This window comes from Microtus ochrogaster, unplaced genomic scaffold, assembly GCF_000317375.1.
Source record: "Microtus ochrogaster isolate Prairie Vole_2 unplaced genomic scaffold, MicOch1.0 UNK5, whole genome shotgun sequence".
Taxonomy (NCBI): Eukaryota; Metazoa; Chordata; class Mammalia; order Rodentia; family Cricetidae; genus Microtus; species Microtus ochrogaster.
Window position 1 is genome coordinate 1,640,611 of NW_004949103.1, and position 20,487 is coordinate 1,661,097.

The 20,487-nt window shown below is 53.3% G+C and overlaps 1 protein-coding gene across 1 annotated transcript in view; it reads right to left on the minus strand.

The window, feature by feature from the left end:
• Sh3tc1 (SH3 domain and tetratricopeptide repeats 1) overlaps nt 1-17,219 on the minus strand; it is a 33,308-nt gene extending 16,089 nt beyond the window's left edge. The window contains exons 1-9 of the mRNA XM_005365927.3: nt 17,087-17,219; nt 11,595-11,816; nt 9,414-9,488; nt 6,634-6,761; nt 6,050-6,155; nt 4,849-4,995; nt 4,009-4,219; nt 3,471-3,547; nt 2,541-2,736 (exon numbers count right to left, since the gene is read on the minus strand). Of these exons, the coding sequence (XP_005365984.1) occupies nt 2,541-2,736; nt 3,471-3,547; nt 4,009-4,219; nt 4,849-4,995; nt 6,050-6,155; nt 6,634-6,761; nt 9,414-9,488; nt 11,595-11,769 (1,115 nt within the window). The 5' untranslated portion in view covers nt 11,770-11,816; nt 17,087-17,219. The remainder of the gene's footprint in view (nt 1-2,540; nt 2,737-3,470; nt 3,548-4,008; nt 4,220-4,848; nt 4,996-6,049; nt 6,156-6,633; nt 6,762-9,413; nt 9,489-11,594; nt 11,817-17,086) is intronic.
• Nucleotides 17,220-20,487: the final 3,268 nt, after the last annotated feature.

The window sequence follows — 20,487 nt, forward strand, 5'->3', positions numbered from 1 at the left end:
AGACTAAGTGAACAGGAGAAACAGCTCAGAAATTAAGAGTACTTGCTACTCTTGTAGAGGATCTGAGTTTGGCTTCTAGACACAACCATCTATAACTCCAGTTCCAGGGGATATGATGCTCTCTTCTGTTCAAACACCCATTTGGTGCATAGACTGACATACACACAGGCAAAACACTCACACACATAAAATAATCTCTCATTTTTTAAAAGAGATTTAGATTATAAAGGTCCTGGGAAGGCCAGTGCCTGGGCAGATTCTTAAGCCCCAGTTGAACCATCCCCTGTGAAGCCACCATTCTACCCACAGTACCTAACACAAGGACAGGGCTCATGTGGCCATGAAGCCAGGCAGAGGACACAGAAAGGGACAGAGGGACAAAGGGAAGAGCGAGGGAGGGAGGTATTTTGCCTGTAGGACTAAGTTAGCAGGGGAATGTGAAACTTTAAAATGCACCTTCTATAGACCAAGGAAACCACAGCCCAGCCCAGCCCTTGGCCTCCTCGGCCTCTGAAGGCTGTGGGGAAAAAGCGAGGCAGGTGACACAGGGAGTGTGAGCCACTCTCCGTGGTCATCTTTGGCTGTAAACAGGATGTGAACAGGTGGAGATGTGAATTTTTTGAGTTTTGACACTCACCCTGGGCTTATACTTGAGATCCTGGCTTTAAGAGCCAAGTACTGCAAAGGGGTAAAGATCTGTGACTTGCAAAACTCATTCTCAGAGGGTCTGGAGACAAATGGAAGGGGGAGGGAGGGAGAGAGAGAGAGAGAGAGAGAGAGAGAGAGAGAGAGAGAGAGAGAGAGAGGAGAGGAGAGAGAAAGGAGACGAAGCAACCAAGATGAGAAGCTGGCTTCAGCCATGAGCTGATAAGGGATGGATGTTGCTGTCTGCTCCTACCTTCTCTGTCTCAGATTACATCAAGAGAGAAAAAAAAGAACCTCTGGGCTGTTCCCAAGGTGGGAGCCCCCAGGTTTAAGGCAGGAGAAATGCCAGAAAATATTTGAGTGACAGAGAAGTGGATACAGTCCCTTGCTGTGAAAGATAATGCCAACATCCCCAACGCTCCAGGGAGACAGGAAAATGGACCAGAACCCAGCTCTTCCAGCCCAGAACCACCAAAGCCACTAGGATCCCACATCTGCCAAGAGGCCAGGGACAGATGATGCATTGCCTGGAGAGCCGCACCATCTCTGTATTGAGAGACCAAGGACCACCTGAGCTAATGAGGTTATCACATAAAGCAACACTGCACAACTCAGAAGGGGAGAGCCCAGAGTTCTCTGTCCCTGGAGCTGGGTGCAGAGTCTGTGGAGGTCACCCAATGGGGCATAGATAGTCTATGTCCCTATTCCGCATGAGTGCTGACCTTCTGATGGGGTGCTGGAAAATGCGGCTCTAAGTATGACCAGTACACAGGTCCAGCCAGTGTCTGCCCGCTCTAACTGACAGGGACACTTTAAATCAGGAGCTAGAAGGGAGGGGACTCATACGGATGGCAGCAGCCTTAGAAACTGCATCTGAGAGTCGGCTATGGGATCCATTGGCAACAGGGCCATTGAAACATGTCCAGTTTGAGGGAAGCGTGGCTATAGAGGGGACAGGAGCAGAGGACAAGTTCTCTGCATACACCTGCATTTCCAGGTTCTTCGACTGAGGTCTTAACCAGGCCACGTCCAGGGGAAACCAGGAACTGACCAACAGTAGGCTCAGCTGGGCTCACTGGACACTCCCCGGTCACTCCCCATCCACCACTGTCCAAATCTATACAGAGTTCATCCAGAAATGACCAGAGCACTCCTCTGGAGGTCCCCTCGGCTGGAGCAGATGCAAGCAGACAGAACAGGGCCAGGGGTTAATAAATAGGAATGGGATTACAGGCTGGCAGGGCCCCCGGGGAATCAGGTGACAGAGAAGGGTTACCCACATCTGTTCAGAGCTGAGCTGATGGCAAGTGGACTCTGAGGCCATAGAAACCAGGTCCAGAAGCTTCACAGGGCTTTGTGTTGAAGAGGGGACATCGAGAACCCTCAAAATGCCTGTACCCCTGGAACCTGGGAAGGCAACCTTTGGGAATTGGGTCTTTGTGTCTGTCACCAGCAAAGCTGAGACAGATAGTAGCAAGTGTCTCAGAGGAGGAAACAGACTTGGCTGAGGAGTCACTGGGAACTTGAAGAATCCAGTCAGAAGCCAGGGAAGCCCAGACCGTGGGGGGGGGCACTGGGCTCAGCAGGAAGACCCACTCGCCACTCCCCAGAGCCACAGCGGCTCAGCAGCTGCACCGCATGCTCCCACTGAGGAGGTTATACCTAGCAAGTGGACACTTTTCACCAAAGCATGTAGAGCTGACACTGTGAATGGACACCCTGGATAGTCACACAGGACCCCCTGGTGGCAGCCTGGATGGGCTGATAAGGTTCAGTGGAGGAGGGGGAGGAGCTGCCCAGGACAGTGCCCAGGTGGCTCCTGAGAGGTTAATGGAAGGTGGCAGCATCCCCATAGGAGCAGTGTGGGGTTCAGGAAAGGGACCTCTGCCACTCACTCAGATGCCGGGCCCTGTATGCTGACGAGGCCAGTCCTCACAAAGCCCACCTGGCCAGAGGCCACGTGCCGGCCCACACACCAGGGCAGGCCAGGCACCTGGGCACCGATGATCTCGATGACATCACCAACACAGAAGGACATCTCTTCGGGCCCTGAGCCCTGGAAGTCAGCTACCGCAGAGGCCAGGCCAAATCCTGAAGGGAGAAGGCCATGTGGTCAGAGCTGAGGCCCTGTGGACAGACAGGGTAGCCCTCAGGAGTCTGTTGGTGTCCATAACTTGGCCAGAGGTGTGGGAAATGAAGCCTGCCTCCAGAGGTCTGAGGAGCTGGGCCTCTCTGTGGTCTTCAGAGGGGCCATTTGATCCTCATACCAGATGGGCCACCAAGGCTGAGACACTGGTGAATTCAGCCCTAGGCCACCAGCCTTCAGGAATAGGACTCAGCCTTACGCAGCTTAGACTGTGTGCCTGCAGCAGGCACAGGAACCATCCAACACCAGCAGGCTCCACAAGGGGAAGAGAAATCTGTTGCCATCCCCACCCCAAGGGCAGCCTGAAGGACCAGTTCCTCATGACGAAGGCCCAGGACAGGGCCAGAAAATTTATCCACCCTCCATCCTGACCCACAGATTGTAGGCCAACCAGTCAGCCAAGCCTAGGATCTTCCAATGAATCAGTCTCAATGGGGTATCCTGTGAGTTCACATTCCTGGCTCTGCGGGGTGTGAGAAGAGTCCCAACACATTTCCTGAAGAGCTGGGCAATTTAGTTGGGCCCTAAACTTCTCTGAGCTTTAGCTAATTCTGAGTATTGTAGAAAGGATGTCCTCTTCTGACTTAGGGAACATTCAGACAAACACAGAAACTTCCAGAATACTAGTCCCTGCTGTCTTCTGCCACCTCTCCCGCTGGGAGGGAAGTCTAATACTCACCCATCAGCTGGGCCTCAGGCGTCCCCCATCTATCCATGGATTCATCGACAGGATCCCATGGGACCCTGAGAGTCCACCTGGAGTGGGGAGAAGAAGTCTGTGCCGTGGTCTCAAACTGGGGACAGGTGTGCCCTAGAGAATGCTCAGGAGTAGCAGCCCTTCAGGATGCACAAGGATCCCGCCCCTTCTTCCACATACCTGCCAGGTGTGCGGCTGGTATGTGTGGTGCTACCCAGGCTGGGTGCCTCACCCTAGGGGGCACTGCCGCCCCTGTTACCATGAGCCATGAAGATCCCCCTACCCTCCTCCCCTGGCTAAACACGTGCCCTGCCACTCTCCTGGAGCAACCGGGGCCAGCAATTTGAAGGCCCACAGCCCAGGCAAGGATCTGGATTTCGACTCCTGGATCCTATTTGCTCTGTGGCCTGGTCAAACTGCCCCCACCTTGGGCCTCAGTTTCTCCAAAAATCTTAGCTGATTCCTGCAGCCCCTCCTCTGTTCCAAGGTCTCAGGATGGAGATTTGAGCTTGGTACCTACTGGTGGAATGGAGTCAAGGGCTCTGGCTCGGCCTCTGCTGCTTCTGCCTTGGAGGATGTGCTGGGCGTGGGGGAAGATGAGTCTGTCTCCAGGATGGCCACTCCCAGAGGGACCCCCGAAGTCCGCCTGAGGGCCTGGGAGCCCTTCCTTGCACCCTGAGGTCCCAGCGTCATTCTCACACGGTGGTCAGGACACAGAACAAAGAAGGGCCCTTTGAAAGGACAGACATGGTCAACAGGGTGACCAGCGGGGCAGTCATGGCTCTGTCAAACAGGAAAGCTGCCAGCCCTAACTTCAAGGAGACCCACAGTAAGGGCAGGGACCCTGCAGGAGCCCACTGACCCTCTTCTTCCCACGATACCCATCTGGGGAGGCCCAAAGGAGGTCCCAACCTCACCTCCACTGACACTGTGAGGCATGCTCAGACTCACTCTGGACCTCAGTTTCCCATCTGCACTATTCAGGGACAGACATGGGATTCCCATGTCCCTTTGCACTTCGATGTCACCAAGGAGCCTGGCCTCATCTTGGTGTCCACCCATGGCCAGGGGAGAAAAGCAGCCCTGAGATTCCTTCCTGGGGACTCAAGACCCTTTTTTTTTTCTATAAGGCCAACAAGTTCAGAGCAGGGGCATGGGGTTCTAGACAAAAACCCTTCCTCTCCGTTCTCTTTACCCCTCACCTCTTTGAGAGTCACATACAGTTTTGTTAACCAGTGACAGTGTCTAGGGCACCTTATGCTACGTCATGCCTCCCACCCATGACACTCTGTGTCTAGAGCTGTCCCCCACAGTGTCCCCAGCCCCGTGAGATCTAACCACGGTCACCGTTGCTGCCCACCTTCCTGGGCGAGGAGGCTCTTGTGTGTCTGCTTCAAGGCATCCTTGCTTACATACATGAGAATGGCCGTCTTCTCCTCCTCACTGGGTGAGAGCAACCAAAAGGTCTGGTCTACCAGCAGGTTCTCCAGGCAGTGGTGCGTGAAGCCTGCAAGACCAGGTTTGACTATCAACAGGCTCCAGGAGGGGCAGAGAACCCCAAGACCTCAAATACCAGACACAGAGAGGACCCTGACAGATGGTTCTTCTCCAGATTCTGTGGGTCTCTATCTTACTATCTGGGCTGTTGGGGTTACACCTGCCCACTCACTCACTACTTCATATGGCCTTGTGTCTTGGGGTTCAGAGATATCAAGAGTGCAGTGCTCTGCACATTGTGATGCCAGTGTCCTTCATGCCCACTTCCATCAATCATGTGCAGGCCTGTGGGATGCTGGGTGTCACTGCCCGCATAGGGACCATCCATCCTGTTATCAAGGACTGCTTAGCTGGGAGGCCTGGCCTCACTCCCTTTATAAAGTCAGGGCAAATGCTGAGAGAACCCTTCATTTACAAATGTCGGCGGACACGGAGGACAGGAACTAAACAGGCTACTGTTTTCTGGACGGCAAAGTCCCTGACTGGTACCTAGAGAATATCCAAAGGCCAAGCTGACTGTTACGAGACTGAACAATGCAGCAGCTTCTGGTGACTCCTCCCTGCCTGCCTGGAGGGCTGAGAAATGGTGAATCCACAGAGATTGCAGGTGTGAACACATCGTTGTCATCCACAAAGTCCTAAAAACCACACTGGGAAACAATTGTACAACTGATTTTTTTTTTTAAATATCATGCTTTTTGTTTTTCTAGACAGAGTTTCTCTATGTAGCCCTGGCTGTTCTGGATGGAGCTGGCTCTATAGACCAGGTTGACCTTGAACTCAGCCGTTTGCCTGACTCTGCTGGGATTAAAGGGTGCACACTACTATCCAGTCAAAAACTCATGTTTTAAGTCAATTTGTGAGTCTGTGTTGGCTCACATTTGAACCTTCTTGGACAGCACATAGTCCATGGGCTATCGATTAGACAGAGTGTCCTTGGGTGCATGCATCCAGCCTCCCTCTGAGAAATGCAGGGAGGGACCACAAAGCTGAGTCTCACATGTAATGCTAGGTTTCTCCAAAGGGGGCTCTACAACCCACTGTGGATGCCCACTGTGCCTTACCAAGAGCGTGGTAGGTGGAAAACTTCCATATTTCTTCAAATGTCTTAAATGTCACCACGATCTGGTCCTGGTCACTGTGGATGGACAGCAACCTGGCTGACAATTCCTTAAGAGGAAGAGATAGTGAGTGACAATATCCCCCGTGGCCTCAGAGAACACGTGCATGGCTCTGGAGAGAGCTTGAAAAATGGCCCTGGTTGGGATGACAAGTGTGGGATTCACATTCCCTTACACTTCAAAAACTCATTTTGGCTGTCCTCTATTTCCTAGTGTAAGTGGTCAGTTGGGATCCAAATCCTGGAGTCAGCAGCCCAGAGGTACAGTTTGTTGAGCAGCTGGAGGGCCAGGGCTGTACTAGGGGCGTGAAGGCCGTTATGTGATATAGCGTCTCACTGAAGACAAAAGTCTAAGAATTTCCAGTGTGTAGCTAAAGGAGCTGCCTTCACATGGGCTGTGATTCTACCCCAAGTCTGTGATGGTGACACACAGCCCAGTCCTGTCCCTCACTGTCCTGAGTGACTCTTCAACTCTGTCACCTTCCTCTTCTGTCCCGACTTGTTCCCTAGGCCCCTGGGTTGACTCACGCTGAGCACACGAGCCACTTCCCGGCTGTCATTCTCCAGCAGGCGGAGCCGGCTCCTCAGGGCCTGCTGCAGGCTGGGGCTCCGCAGTCCACTCTTCCGCCTCACGGCCAACAACTGCAGGGTCAGGTCTGAAGGAGCAGAAGGCGGTTCAGGCAGCTTATCTGGTCTGATGAGGGAAATGCTCCCCACAGCTTCCATCCCTCAGCAGGAGTCTATAATACAACAAACTCCATAATGCCTGTAAAGGCCTGAGTGGCTGTTTCCTCTCCAGCCTTATTCTCTCAACTCTTTGTCTGTGTCCTCAAGTAAGGAACAAGGCCCTGGGCCACCATTTACCTCTCCAGTCGTGGTTTCCCTAGCTGTGCCTACCCTGCACAGGAAGAAGGGGATTCGTGTTCCATCCTTCCCATGGGCCAGCAAAGAGAACCCATTCAGCCAGGGTCCCTTAGTAACTGTTCCCTTCATCCTCCCACTCCCACAACCCAGCTGCAGAGGTGAGCCCAACTCAAATCACCGTGGGCATGCCAGGCACTCTGAAGCCTCCATACTGGCTCTTTCCCATCTTCAGAAGGGCCCCGCCCCCACCTTTACCAGCCTACCAAGAGTCCCCACCCTTAAGATGCCTTGGCTGGGAAGGGACAGCTGAGCTGCAGCCAGCTCTCCAGGGCCTCTCTCAGACAGTGTTCTGATCGCCACACATCCAGAACCTTGTGTACTATGACCTGGCCTGGCTCCCAGAACTGTAGCGTAGCACAATCCAGTGGGTCTTTCTTCATGATGAATACCTCGTTTGTCTGCATGTTACGTGCAGTGGCCGCCAACCATTTGGGTTTCAGGGCTCTTGAGAGCGTCCCAATGTGGCTGAGGTGGCAGCCTTTTCATCTAGCCCAGTAACTTTGAATGCAAGCTGCCCGTGTGATTAGCATCTCCACCCTGTCCCCAAAATAAAATCTGTTGGCCCTGTGTGATCCTCTCTACTGCTTCAAGACGTCAAAGCATCCTCCGCCCTGTCTCAGCTCTTTTTCCTGCCATGCCCTGGGCCTAACCTGGGCTAGACCTTCCTCTGCTGTCATTTCCTCTAATGCCTCACCCCAGAATCCAGGCTCCCGGGCAGCCAATTTATCTGTCCCAGTGTTTGGAAATGCTAATCAAACTGGCCCCCTGACCCTCAAGGTCACTTGCAGCAGCCTTCTCAAGGGCCGTTCTCTCCATGGAGGATACTGGGGTGTGGGAGAGGAGTGTGAGGGAAGGATGCTGGTTCCCACGTCCTTGGGATAGTCCAGAGCACCTGTCTGCATCTTCTGGCCTGGGCATTCTGATGTCAATATTCTCACCCCAAGTGGCGAAGGTCCAGAGTCTGAGAAGTGTGGAAGCATCTGGAACAGTGGTTCTCAATCTGTGGGTCGCGACCCCTTTGGGATTGTATATCACACCCCCCCACCCCAGATCAGGTATTTACATTACAATTCACCACAGTGGCAAAAATACACTTAGGAAGTAGCAACAAAACAATTTTGTGGTTGGGGGTCAAGACACCATGAGGGACTGTGTGAAAGGGTCACGACCTTAGGAAGGCTGAGAAGCACTGCTCTGGAATCTCACGTTTCACAAGGAACCTGAGCTGTGAGCGCTTTTGAACTCCCTCTTCCCTGCAAGGGCAGGCTCTGCATTTGCAATTGCCCAATGGTTCGTGCACCCCAAGCGACTGCGGGCAGCACTAAGCACCCCAAAGGGGGCCTCTGAGGAAGATGGGGATAACAGCAAATAGAAAGTTCAATTGCAGAGCCGGGTGCTCAAGCCTCCCACAACTGGAGATGACCGAGAGGCTCCAAAGGGAACTTCCTTAGCCCAATGCTATATGCAGTGCTCCCCAACTGTCCTCAGTAGATGCTAGTGTAAGGGTGCAGAGGCAAGCACAGGCTGACCCTGACCTTCCAGCCTTTCTTGTGTGGAGAAGCTTAGGATCGAAGGCCTATCTATCCTTAGCACCCTGAAGCAGGAACCTGCATTTGCCTTGCTCCAGATAATGTTAATGTGGCAAAGCCCTGGGTGGATTTTGGCGTGCTCCTGAGACTCTCTACACTTGCTTACCTGGTGACTTGAAATGATCCCTCCCCAAGGCCCTGTGTTGAAGTCTTAGTCCTTAGCTTGTGGTGTTAGGAGGTGGTGGGGCTTTCAAGGGGGAGGGCCAAAGCTGGGTGTGGTGACTCATGCCTATGATCCTGGCACACAGAAGGCTAAAGCAGGAGGATTGCCTTGAGTTTGAGGCTACCCTGTCTCAAAGAACAAAACCAGCTGGGTGTGGTGGCACACACCTTTAATCCCAGCGCTCGGGAGGCAGGATCTCTGAGAGTTTGAGGCCAGCCTGGTCTACAAGAGCGAGTTCCAGGACAGGTTCAAAAAGGGACAGCAAAACCCTGTCTCGAAAAACCAAAGAAAGAAAGAGAGAGAGAGAGAGAGAGAGAGAGAGAGAGAGAGAGAGAGAGAGAGAGAAAGAAAGAAACGAAACCAAAACAAAGAAATTGAGGCTGAGTGGGAGTCACTGAAGAAGGCAGGGAGATTGCAAAACCAGTCTCCTCTCTCTTTCAATTCCCAACCATGGGACAAGTGCTCTTTCCTGACAAGTGCCCCCACTGTGACTTGCTGCCCTAGATTCAAAGCAATCAGCCAGCCAACCATGGTGAGCAGGAGGTCCACCCACTCTACCAACCTACCTCTGTGCTGCTGTTGACACAGACCACAGATCTGGTCTGTTGTGAGACCCAGGCCCTGATGCTCACCTGTGGGATACACTGCCGTTTGGCGGGACCGGGTTTCAGCAGCCAGCTCAGCCATGCTGGGGGGAGGAGCTGCATCTGCGACATACCAGACAAGGTGATTAGAGGGGCAAGAGATTCTCCAAACAACCTGGTCCTTCAGAAAGAAGGCTTGGCACCCACTGGACTCCTTTCTCATCAGTCACCCGGCATGCCTCATAAAACCCCCCAAAGGGGGTAAGCTGTGAGCCTGGTAGCATGCCGCAAGGAACAGGTCCTGACCCAGCATGCTCTGGAACCCGATATGGGCCTCAGAGTGAATTAAGGTGCCATGGTTGGTATATGCAGCTCCATACAGTCTTACGCCCTGCAGCTTCAGGACACCGTTCACACCCCATGGCTCTGACCACTCTCCAAGTTCAGATCTCTGACTCTGTCCCCCTTACCAGATGTCTTTCCAGATGCAACGGCAGCATGTCTAAAATTTGCTCTCGAACAATTTAGAAAAATTGTCATGTCTATATATACCCTCGGAGCGAGAGCCAGTGAACACGGAGAAATGCCACATTGGAAACATTCACTGGAGGAGACCAGAGTCACTTACTCTTTTTCTTGTGACTTCTGCTGCACCGCCCCCACCCTTCCAGGACTCAGAACTGAGGATGTCCTATCCACTGCGTAGCCCTGCTGCCAGTGGTCCTCAAGACAGAAGTCACTGAATGAGCCTGGTTAAAGCCATTCTGATGCCACAGTGTGTGTGTGTGTGTGTGTGTGTGTGTGTGTGTGTGTGTGTGTGTGTGATGATAGTGGTGGTAGTGGTGATGGTGGTGGCCGCAATGTTAGGGTTTACTTTATAACCCAGTAATTCCAATTTCTAAGCATCCACTCAAAAGAAATGAATAATCGGGTCTACACAAAAGCTTATACCTGTGTGTGTGGCAGGTATCCTAACCATGGAGAGGGGCAGGCGAGATGTCCCTGCTGGCAAAGGTGCTTGCTACTGAGCCTGATAACTTGCGTTCAATCTCTGGGACCCACAGAGCAGCCTCCCGAGGGGAAGTTTCTGGCCACATGGCCCACAATGCTTCCCAAGCTCTCTCTCATCTCTGATGCTGGTAGTCTCTCCCTGGGTGGCCTGGGGGTGACCCTTAGGACTTCCCTGCTTATCTGCATGTTCCCTTTTGCTTTCCTGCCCAGGAAAAGGAGAGCCATGGCAAGCTGTGGGTTCCCCAGGCCCCAGCCCAGCCAACCCTCCCTTCCTGGGAGGACCATTTCCTGTTTTTGAGTCAGTACCAGACCACCAGGCTCCTCCTCCTCCTCCTCACCCATGGGCAGAAGGCCCAAATGGCAGGTCTACAATCAGCAGGTACCCAGCCTCCGCACACCAGGCCTGCCTGGGAGGTTAGGGCTCCCTTCTCTTGGTATGTCATTCATTCTCGTGTCAACCTGGAGTGACTTAGAAGGTAGCATTTGGCTAGCTCTAGAGATCAAAGACTGGACAGCTGAACAAGTAACAGTCATACAGCATGAGGAAGCTTGAGAAATGGGAGGGCCGGTCCTCTTCCTCTCTCTTCTCTGCCAGGGCTCAAGGACAGCAGTGATGGGGCCCATGGGGTTGCTAAGGTTACCTCTCAAGTTTTTCAGGTGGGGGAAACTGAGGCCGAAGTCTAGCAGTACCCTGTGGACAGCCATGATAAGAATGAGCCCTCCTGGGATGTGGCCCCTCTGGCTTCCTCATTGTAGTACCCAGCTGTGTCTGGGTAGCCACACAGCAGGTGGCACCACCCAGGAAAAGACTTCAGTCCTGGTTTGGCCCTGGTCACTATAGAGCCTGAGCCTTGGTTTGCCTTATGGGAGGGCACTCCACTCTGAGTAATGCAGGGAGCCAATGAGGACAAAGCAGGATAGCATTGCGTAGACTAGTCAATCCATCATGGGTATTTCTAGAACATTCTCTAGATGAGCAAGTTGGCTCCAGGGCAACTTTGCTATCACTGAGGCTCTTAGAGAGGCCCCTGGTCAGCAAAGGACTCACTGGGCCTAGCTTGCACCCAGCTCAGAAGCCTGGCCTTCTTTACTGAACCCAGTGGGCCCAGTGAGTAGTACCAGGGTACCCACTCAGCTCTGTCAGCATGGAGGAGTCAGAAGTACATGCAGTAGACAAGTGGACAGGAGGATAAGATGGGCTTCAGCAGCTGTACTCACCACCTTTGACTGTTGCCTCAGCCTCCTCAGGCCCTGCTCTCTCTTGACCAGTGGGCATGCTCACACATACACTGTGGATCTGGTCCCCATGGCTACAGCCTCTTGGAGGCTCCTCGGGGCCCCGTCCCATGGTGAATAGCTCAGAAGTCACCTCCTCCTCTCTGGAGCTCCTCATGACACACAGTGGCCTCAAGGCTAAGAGCTGGGCATGTTGTTGGCCTTCTGTGGAGAGAGGACAGTCGTCAGATGATGGGTCTCTTAGTGACAGGATGTTGTGGTTAGAGGCAAGTCAAGAGAAGACTGGCAATACAGGGTGCCCAGCACCTCCAAGATCCGGTAGTGAGCTTTGTTTGCCACAGGTGACCCCACAGCCTGATCTGGGGACCAGACCCGTAAGTTTCTGCATGCTCTTCCTACACCTCAGGCCATCTCACCCACCTCTTCAGACCCTCATGTCTGCCACGTTTTTACAATGGCGGGGCCTTTGTGCAGAGGCTGATTTTTTTTTTTTTATTTTTCGAGACTGATATTTTTGACCAGAGAACCCAGACCCTTCACCTAGTGAATCCCCCAAGCAACTTTTCAGAGCTCCACTTGACAACTTCCTCCCGAGCTCAGTCAGACAGCTGAATTAGGCTTCCTCAGAGCCGGGCACCAACAAGGACATCAAATCAAAGGCACCTCATCTGACGAGACAGGTTTGGTGGGGTGCTGGGTATCTCCCTTCTTGCTCTCCAGGAGGTCCCTGAGAAATGGCTCAGTGTCCAACCTGAGACAGCTGCTCAGACATCCTTGTAGATGACTCAACACATGTACAGGATGCTGTGGGGACAGGAATGAGCCCAGGCCTCCATCAGACACCTGTGGATGCTGGTTTTCAATGGGATGATCACACACCCCATCTAGCTAGGGGTGAAGAAATCAGCTCAGAGATGGGCAAAGAGGGAAAGAAGGGAGAAAAGGGGAGGGAGGGGTGGAAAGGAGAGAGAAGGGAAGGAAGGGGAGAGAAGGGATCTGGGTTTTGTAGGCTATGGGGTTCCAGACCCCATGACCTCAGTATTACTGGTGACCCCAGGACCTGTCACTGTGCCTCACTCTTCCCTGGTGTCAGAAGTGATAGAAGAACAATGTAATGGGACAGCCATGTTCCTGAATGGTTCTATCATCCATCAGAGGGCACAGAGCTCCAGATGCAGGTGAGTGAATGGAAAGGGCCACAGGCAGGGCTATGGAGCACAGGCTAGACTCTCAGCTTTGGTAATTGTGACAGGGCTAGCCACAACACCCTCAGAAAGGACAAAGGGCCCTATGCAGAGGTTGGTTGAATGTCGTTCAGAACACTCCAGCCTACAGGCATCTCTCACTTCAGGACAGAGTATCTGCCGAGGGTTGGAGGCTTTCATCTCTGTAGACAGAACAGTCATGGGGACACCCTCTTACTGAGTCCACAGTTTGACCCTACCCTTTCTTACCCCATACTGAGCATGGGATACCCAGATACAGACCCAGAAACCCAGCTGGCAGAGTGCGACCAGAGCCCACATGTGCCCCCAACTGCTACCATGAATGGCCCATGCCTACTGATCTGTGAAGGGGAACTCCCCCAGCAGAGGTAGACAGGGAAGTAGGGCATCTGGGCTCCTTTCAGATCTAGGATATAGGTCACAGGACTAGGGTGGGCAGGAGCCCAGGCCTACGATGCAGAAAGCAGAGGTGCCAGCAAACTTTTACCCAGGACTAAGGGGTTTGCTGCCATGCCTATGTGTGTGTGTGTGTGTGTGTGTGTGTGTGTGTGTGTGTGTGTGTGTGTGTGTATGTGTGCTTGTGCAGGGTGTAGGGTGTAGTGGAGAGGAGAGGCTGGAGTAGAAAAGCCAGGGGTGCTGTGACCGGTCTTCCCCCAAAATAGGGCAACAGAACCTTTATGAGACTCATTGTACATTAGGTACATCAGGACTGCCTGTTCCTGCTCCCTCCCCAAGAACTGCCCAAGCACATGGAACTGGGCCAGCCAGCCAGGCTTAGCTTTAGGAGGTTTAGAGACATAGGCCACACACCTACTCACCAGTCATCTACTGCCTGGGGCCAAGGCCCATGGGACTTCCACTTTACAGATGGGGAAACTGAGGCTGAAACTGTGCACAAACTTTTTTTTTTATTTCTAGACAGGGTTTCTCTGTGTGTGATAGTCCTAGCTGCCTTGGAGCTAAATTTGTAGACCTGATTGGTCTAAAACTCACAGAGATCCTCCTACCTCTGCCTCCCAAGTGCTGGGATTAAAGGTGTGTACCACCACCACCCGAGTGATGCCCATTTCTAGTGGTGGGGAGGAATATATAACTCCAGTCACTGATACTGACTGTGAGCCCAAGAGCCTTCTACCTGCTGCTCCCTGTAGCTTTCAGGAGGCTGGCCATCTTGTGGGGGAGGGAGAACTTTCCCTGGGAGTTGCCCACAGAGACCCCAGCAGGGATTCGGCACAGAGTTACAGAACCCTAGATGGCTGAATCAGGAACAGGAGGAGTCAATGCAAGCCCCCATGGGCACTGCTGACACCATGAGGACTGGCCCTGGCCTAACTCATGGCATCTCCCCTTCTACAGATCAAGGGTGGCAGGATCACCATTCTGTTGCTGCAATAAACACTGCTGCCCCCTAACCTGTGCCAGTCTCGAGCCAGGCCTGTGAGCAGCTGGGTAGTCAGTCACATAGCAGGGAGTGTCAGCTGCAGGTGGTCACCTAACCTTGGGGGTAGGCAGCTGGAAAAGGAGAGAGATTCGCAGGGAGGAGACTTGGGTCCCCAGGAGAAGTGGCCTCAGTGAGCCCCTGACCTACCCATCCAGCACCTGTCTTTCATGGAAAGGCATGCAGACAAATCCTTCTCATTCTCCAACTATGCCTGAAGGCTAAGATCTGAGATATGCAGATAGGAAAAAGATATCTCATACCAAGAGTACCAAGAGGACCCTGGATCCCTACAGACACCTGTTCACCTCAACATTCAATCACAAAGGAAAACAAACAAACAACTTCAGGCCCCAGGATCCTGGCATGGCCCAGTTCACAGCACAGGGACAGAATTACAGACCAAGTCTGCCCTCCTGTCCCCTGTCCTAAGGCAGGGGACCAGCTGGTCATGCCTGAGATCCTCCAGGCCATCCTTCAGGCACTGGCCCTATCAGCTTGACCCCCTCCACAACCTAAGTCCAGCCTGAGCCTGGATTTGTGTCCTTCCCTGCCTTGGTTTACCAAACTGTCACCCTGGTTCCTACCACCGCAGAGGCCCACAGTCTTTCTTGCCCAGGTTTGTGAGGATAGGTACATGCCCAAGGGGTAGGTGACTTCTGATCCCCCTGGTGTAACACATCGGGGCCCTCAACCAAGTATTTGATCCAGTCTCTTGAGTGAGGCCCTGGTCTATAGGGTCTGTAGCTCCCAATCACTGCCCCCCCCAACTCATCATGTCCCACCCCAGTGTTCTTAGTCTTTCTTTCTCTGCCACTTAGACCTTCAGGTGTCCCTACCTCCAGGCTGGCCAGTGTCTCTACAGAAGCTGACCGATGCCCACTAAACTTTCCATTCCTGGGTCAGGGAGGCACTCAGGGGTCTCACACAGACCTGGGGCTGGGCTTAAAGTGTTTCTGGAGAAATGGGACTCCCAGCTGAGGGAACTTTCCACCTCCTCATTGAAGGCCCCCAAACTGCAATCACAGTGGGGCTTAAGAGCCCCAAAGAGGACGTGCGCCCTGTCTGCAAATGTGGAGCCACCTCCTCCCTGCACAGATCTCTACAGGCTTGCTTGGCCTGCTCCAGCAAGAGAAGCAACCTTGAGTCCAGCCAGCCCAGGCCCAGATGGTGTCCAGAAGCCTCAAAAGTACACGTGCTGGGTTCAAGTGACCAAAAGTGGTGTACGGAGTCTCCTTCCAGCCTTTGCTTTCTGCCCAGGTGGCAGAAGCATGAGGTGACCCCAGGTCCGTCACCGCAGGCTCTGATCTCCAAAGCCCACCTAGTTTACTGCTGGAACACAGAGACCTAGGACCAATCTCAGTGGGGGAAATGTTCTATGCCTCAGTTTACCGACCCGTAAAATGAGAACGAAAACACCCACTCAAGGTGTTAGGAACATCAAGCAGGCAGACAGCACGCTGGCTTACAGCCGGCATCAGTACTGTAGGCTGGACGGAGGAGCCTCTATGGTTGGCCCTACCTGTGTCTCAAAAGATCTGGCCGGAGACCCATCAATGGACTTCCTGAACCCAGGCTTTGCAGGACTGTTGAGACTTTGCCTGGAGGTGGCAGTGTTCTCCACAGGGTGGGGACTTGGTTGGAAACAGGTGGTTTCAGATGAAGCTGCTCTCAGTCCTGTTGGATGTTGGATTAGAATGGTCCCAACAGACTAGGTGGTCATGCCAGATTAGAGTGAGCCTCTGCCTGGTGCCTGGGGTCTACAAAGACCAGGGCACACAGACGAGGAGGGCACATGACAGAGGCAGGAGCCACTCAGGCACAAGCGGAGGCTGGAAGAAGCAGGAAGGACCTTGGCCTTGGGAGCTCTGGAGGCTGTACCCTTCCTTGTCTCTGACTCCTGGCCTTCAAACCCTAAGAGAACAATTTCTGTCACAGTCTGTTATGGCAGCCATAAACATGGTGACAGCCTGAAGGTTTCTCTCCTGGGAAATGGGCTTCACACACCCACATCGTGGCATCTGTGACTCCACACGCTTAAGACACTGGCATCCCGCCTGCTGCAAAAAGTTCCGTGAAACCAGCAGCCTGGTGACGGTCACGTAAAGGTGGCACCTTTCAGCACCCTCCTCAGGATTCACCTTTACCTCAGCTAGGAGGATGACCCTCACCCCACCCATGCCACAGATGTGGAACACAAGGTTTGGCCCAGCCACGGTCCCAAAAGCAGGGGACTGTAAGTCAGGTGGCGGGAGTCTGGTCCCTCACCCCGAGCACAGGTCCTAGAGCCCTGGAGTCCTAGAGCCCTAAAACAGGCTGCTCCTGCTGAGGTCTCCAGAGACAGTAGTCAGTAACCCTAGCCACGATATGCATTTCATTGGTTAACATAGAGACCCAGAGTGACCTCACAGTGGCCTGGTCACAGACACAGGGGCGCCACAAGCTCCACGCTAGCACGGGCGTTCTTGTCATGGGCTGCAATGAACAAAAACTAGAGTTCAATACTGGGGCCCACTGGCTTTTGGATCCCATGTCTTGTCCTGACCTCAAGGACACATTCGCAAGGGCCAGGTCACAGTTAGCTGTTGGTCTCATCTGAGCAACCTTGACAGTCTAGCAGAAGAACCCTGGGGTGTTGAGTGGCAGTCTCTAACAGTTCCCTGGCAGGGTTCTGGCACAGCCCAACCCTAAACAAGCCAGAAGAAAGAGGAAGGTTGAATACTATTCTTAGATACAGTTGTGGCAAAGCCTGGCTCTACCAATCACAGCCAACTCACAAAATCCATGCCCCTTTCCGGAGCCCCCCTTACCTGCACTCGGTGCCTCAGAGAACCGCCTTCCAGGCCCAGGGACGCAGGTGCCAGGTGGCCACTTCTGGCTCAGCTCCTTGCTGACTGGCCGGCCCACAGGCTGTCTGTCTCCAGCTGGCCTGGACAGGCAGGGGCCGCCCACAGCTGGCTGGCTGACTGATCAGTACTGCCACCGCCCCCCTGTTTCCTGCCCTGCTTCCTCCCTGAGCCTAGGGGCCTGGAGACCCAAGGCGGGCTGAGTACTCCAAGCTCTCCACTGACCGGTTGATCATTAGCTCCTTGTGGACCAGAGCCAGGCCCTGTCACTGCCTGCTCACTGGCAGCCCTGTGCTCTGTGGTGAAGGCTGGGGACACCCTCTATGCTGAGATTGGGGAAGTCCACCGGAAGCCGGCCCTAAGGCCCTGCTAACCCCAGTCCAGCTCTCTGTTCCCTTTTTTTCCCCTGCTACACACATGCGTGCACATGCATTCAGATATGTGGGTGGCCTCAGAGACGTGTGGGTATGCAGACCTCGCACATATGTCTGCATGCATATTGCACGAAATATACATGCCCTGCTTCTCACTCTGCCCCTGGCACCATCTCAGCCCTCTGATTCCAACGGGTCCATTCTGGAACGGGCCAGCCTCCTCTTCAGCTTGCAGGTACTACAGCCTTGGAATTGGCCTGAGCAGGTAGACACTTTCCCTTTCCCACAGGCTGTAGCCTGTCCTGAGAACTTCCCCATGACTTCAGGCCCATGCAGAGCCCACCCTGAAAGATGGGGCTGGTCTGCCTGCCACACTGGCTAGGTACTGTGGGTATCTCTCCCCCTGCCTGTCTCCATTTGTGAGGGTTTCTGAGGATGTAGGTACACTATGCTTCACATCTCTCTCCAGAGAACACAGACCCATGGGATGCTAGCCTCCCACTAGGCCTGTTTTTCTGAAAGCTATGTCAGTAGAGGTCCCTGCAAGCCCACACCCATACATGGGTCTGGAAGTATTTCCTCTCCCGGCTATTGTCCCCACTGCGCCCAAACCAGTATCCTGTTTGTCTCAGAAGCTGCTCTCTTGGCCCAAGGCCAGGGGGATTTTCTGAGAGACTCCCCCAGTGTGTGCAGGGCACTCTGGGGCCATCGAGTAAGGGAACCATCTTTCTGATCCAGGGCTCTTCAGTAGGGCCATCCTGAAGTTATGAGGTACAAAACAAAACCACATAGCTCTGGCTTCCAGAGGGCCACTCAAACCCCAGTCTGCCTCTCTTGAGATCCCTCCAGAAGAACCTGTCACTTTCCTGAGCCTCAGTTTCCCCTTTGCAAAAAGGAGAGTTGGGGGGGGGCACTCAGCTCCCACAGTTCTGATCCACGACATGGCTGTAGCATGTTCAAGTTGTCACTGCCATGATGCTGATCCCTTGGGTAGATCACACCATGGGACTTTGTGACAGCCCAGTGCAACTGTCATCCCCGTGACCCCAACAGGCTTGATATCAAATAGAGAGGTATCTTTCCCAGGGTTCTTCAATATAGGCAAGCACTGGAACCAGGGTCTTTTCTCCCTTACCCCCTCACTCTTTGGTGTCTATGTCTAGACAGAGGCAGCAGGCCCTATTCCTAGGAACCCCAAGAATCAGGCCCTACCCTGAGAGATGAGGTCTCCAGAGCATCCCAGGCACATGCTTTAAACGCCAAGCCAAACAGCAGTGGCCCCACTTCTCTAGTCCCTCTTCATCACATAACTTTCTCGGCGCTACTGAGATGCATTAGGCGTGAGAGTGACCTGTGGCCAGTTGCTCCTCACCCGCCGCACCTCTTGTCCCAGCTCTTCTCATTTCCTCACCTGCCCCAGGAGGGGAAGTCACAGATGGAGCTACGGGGAAGGTATGTTATCCTCCTCAGGGAGGTCTCTCTGACAGAAGCTCGCCTTCTGAGGCAGGCTCTCCCTGCTACCCAGGCCAATGAGGCACACATTTAATGAAGTCATAGGCACAACTACTAGTTTGGACTGTCCTGTGACTATTAAATGAAAGAGCAAGATGCATCTAAGACAGGGGACAGAGCCATCCCGGGGAGGCCATGGTGCCATTAACCACAGTGGGGACAAAGGAAAGTTCCTGGCCCTCTCACCTAGCGTCCTTGTTCTCCCCAAACATACTCTGAGGCTCTAATTCCACCCCCTCTGCATAGTATCCCCTTGTGTGGCACACTCAAAGGCTTCTTTGGAGATAAGTGTGCCATTGCAAGGTTCTTCTGCTCCAGGCTCTACCAATGAGAGAGTCCACATCTGCCCACCAGGATCCAGCTATGGCTTGAAGCCCCAAAACCATGGTGGCCCACTGTATCAACTCTGATACCAGGATGCCATGACTGACTTGGAGGGCAGGTAAGGCGGACAACAGGAGCAGGACTTCCTGGAAGTGGAAGATTCTAAGCCAAACTCTGGAGGGAAACTAGGCAAAGATGTATTATTGTGAGGGGTCTCCAAGAGGACAGGTGAGCTCTGAAAACCACTTAAGCCCAAGTATATCCCAGAGGACTAAGACTCTGGAAGCAACCCACTCCCTAACATGGGCAGCTAGGAGAGGCTAGCCGCCCTGCCCTGCTGTTAATCTGTAACGGACTATAAAAATGTTGAGCTCAGTAGAGCAGAGGCCTCCAGCAGAGCCTCAAAGATCATTAGAGAACATGAAGACAAGCATACTTTAAGGCCAGAGAAGAAATGTGTTTAGCTTTGCTGACCATCAGGTCTGTTATAATTCTGCCATCATAATGGGGCATTAGAAAAGTAGCCAAGGATAGGCATGACCATCCTCCACCACCACTTTTCACAGCAGGGGACCAGGTCTGGCCTATGAGTGTGGTCTGTGGACTGCTCTGTTGAGGCCTCGAGGCAGATAGGGTCATGCTGGCCTGAATACCAGTGGCTCACTTAGGCCCCTGTGACAGACTGGGCATGCAAAGCCTCAGTGCAGGGGAATCCCTGTTAGGACATGAGATGGGGCTAAGAGATCGTGCGAGCAGCTGACTTGTGTAGACTACAGGAATGCAAGCTTTCTCTACTCTGGGAGGGTGGACGCAGTCACACAGAGGACAGTAAACCATCTGTTTTCTCGTGGTTCTTCTAAACAAAGACTTTTGGGTGACAAGGCAGCAGCTGACATCCTTCAGGACTGCACACGGGGAAACTGAGGCTTGTGAAGAGAGTCACCCTCGGCCCCTTGCACAGGAAAGAGGGACTTCAATATATTTTCATTTCCAGGCTAATTCTTAGAGATCAGCTCTCTCTACATACGGGTACAGCCTTGGGGATGCACCCTAGCCTGATTCTCCCTGTGTCAAAGCTACCTAGCCCTGAAACCAGTTTGTGTCTCCACAATGTCCTGCAAACATCAACCAGTCTAAGCACACACTTCCCATGCA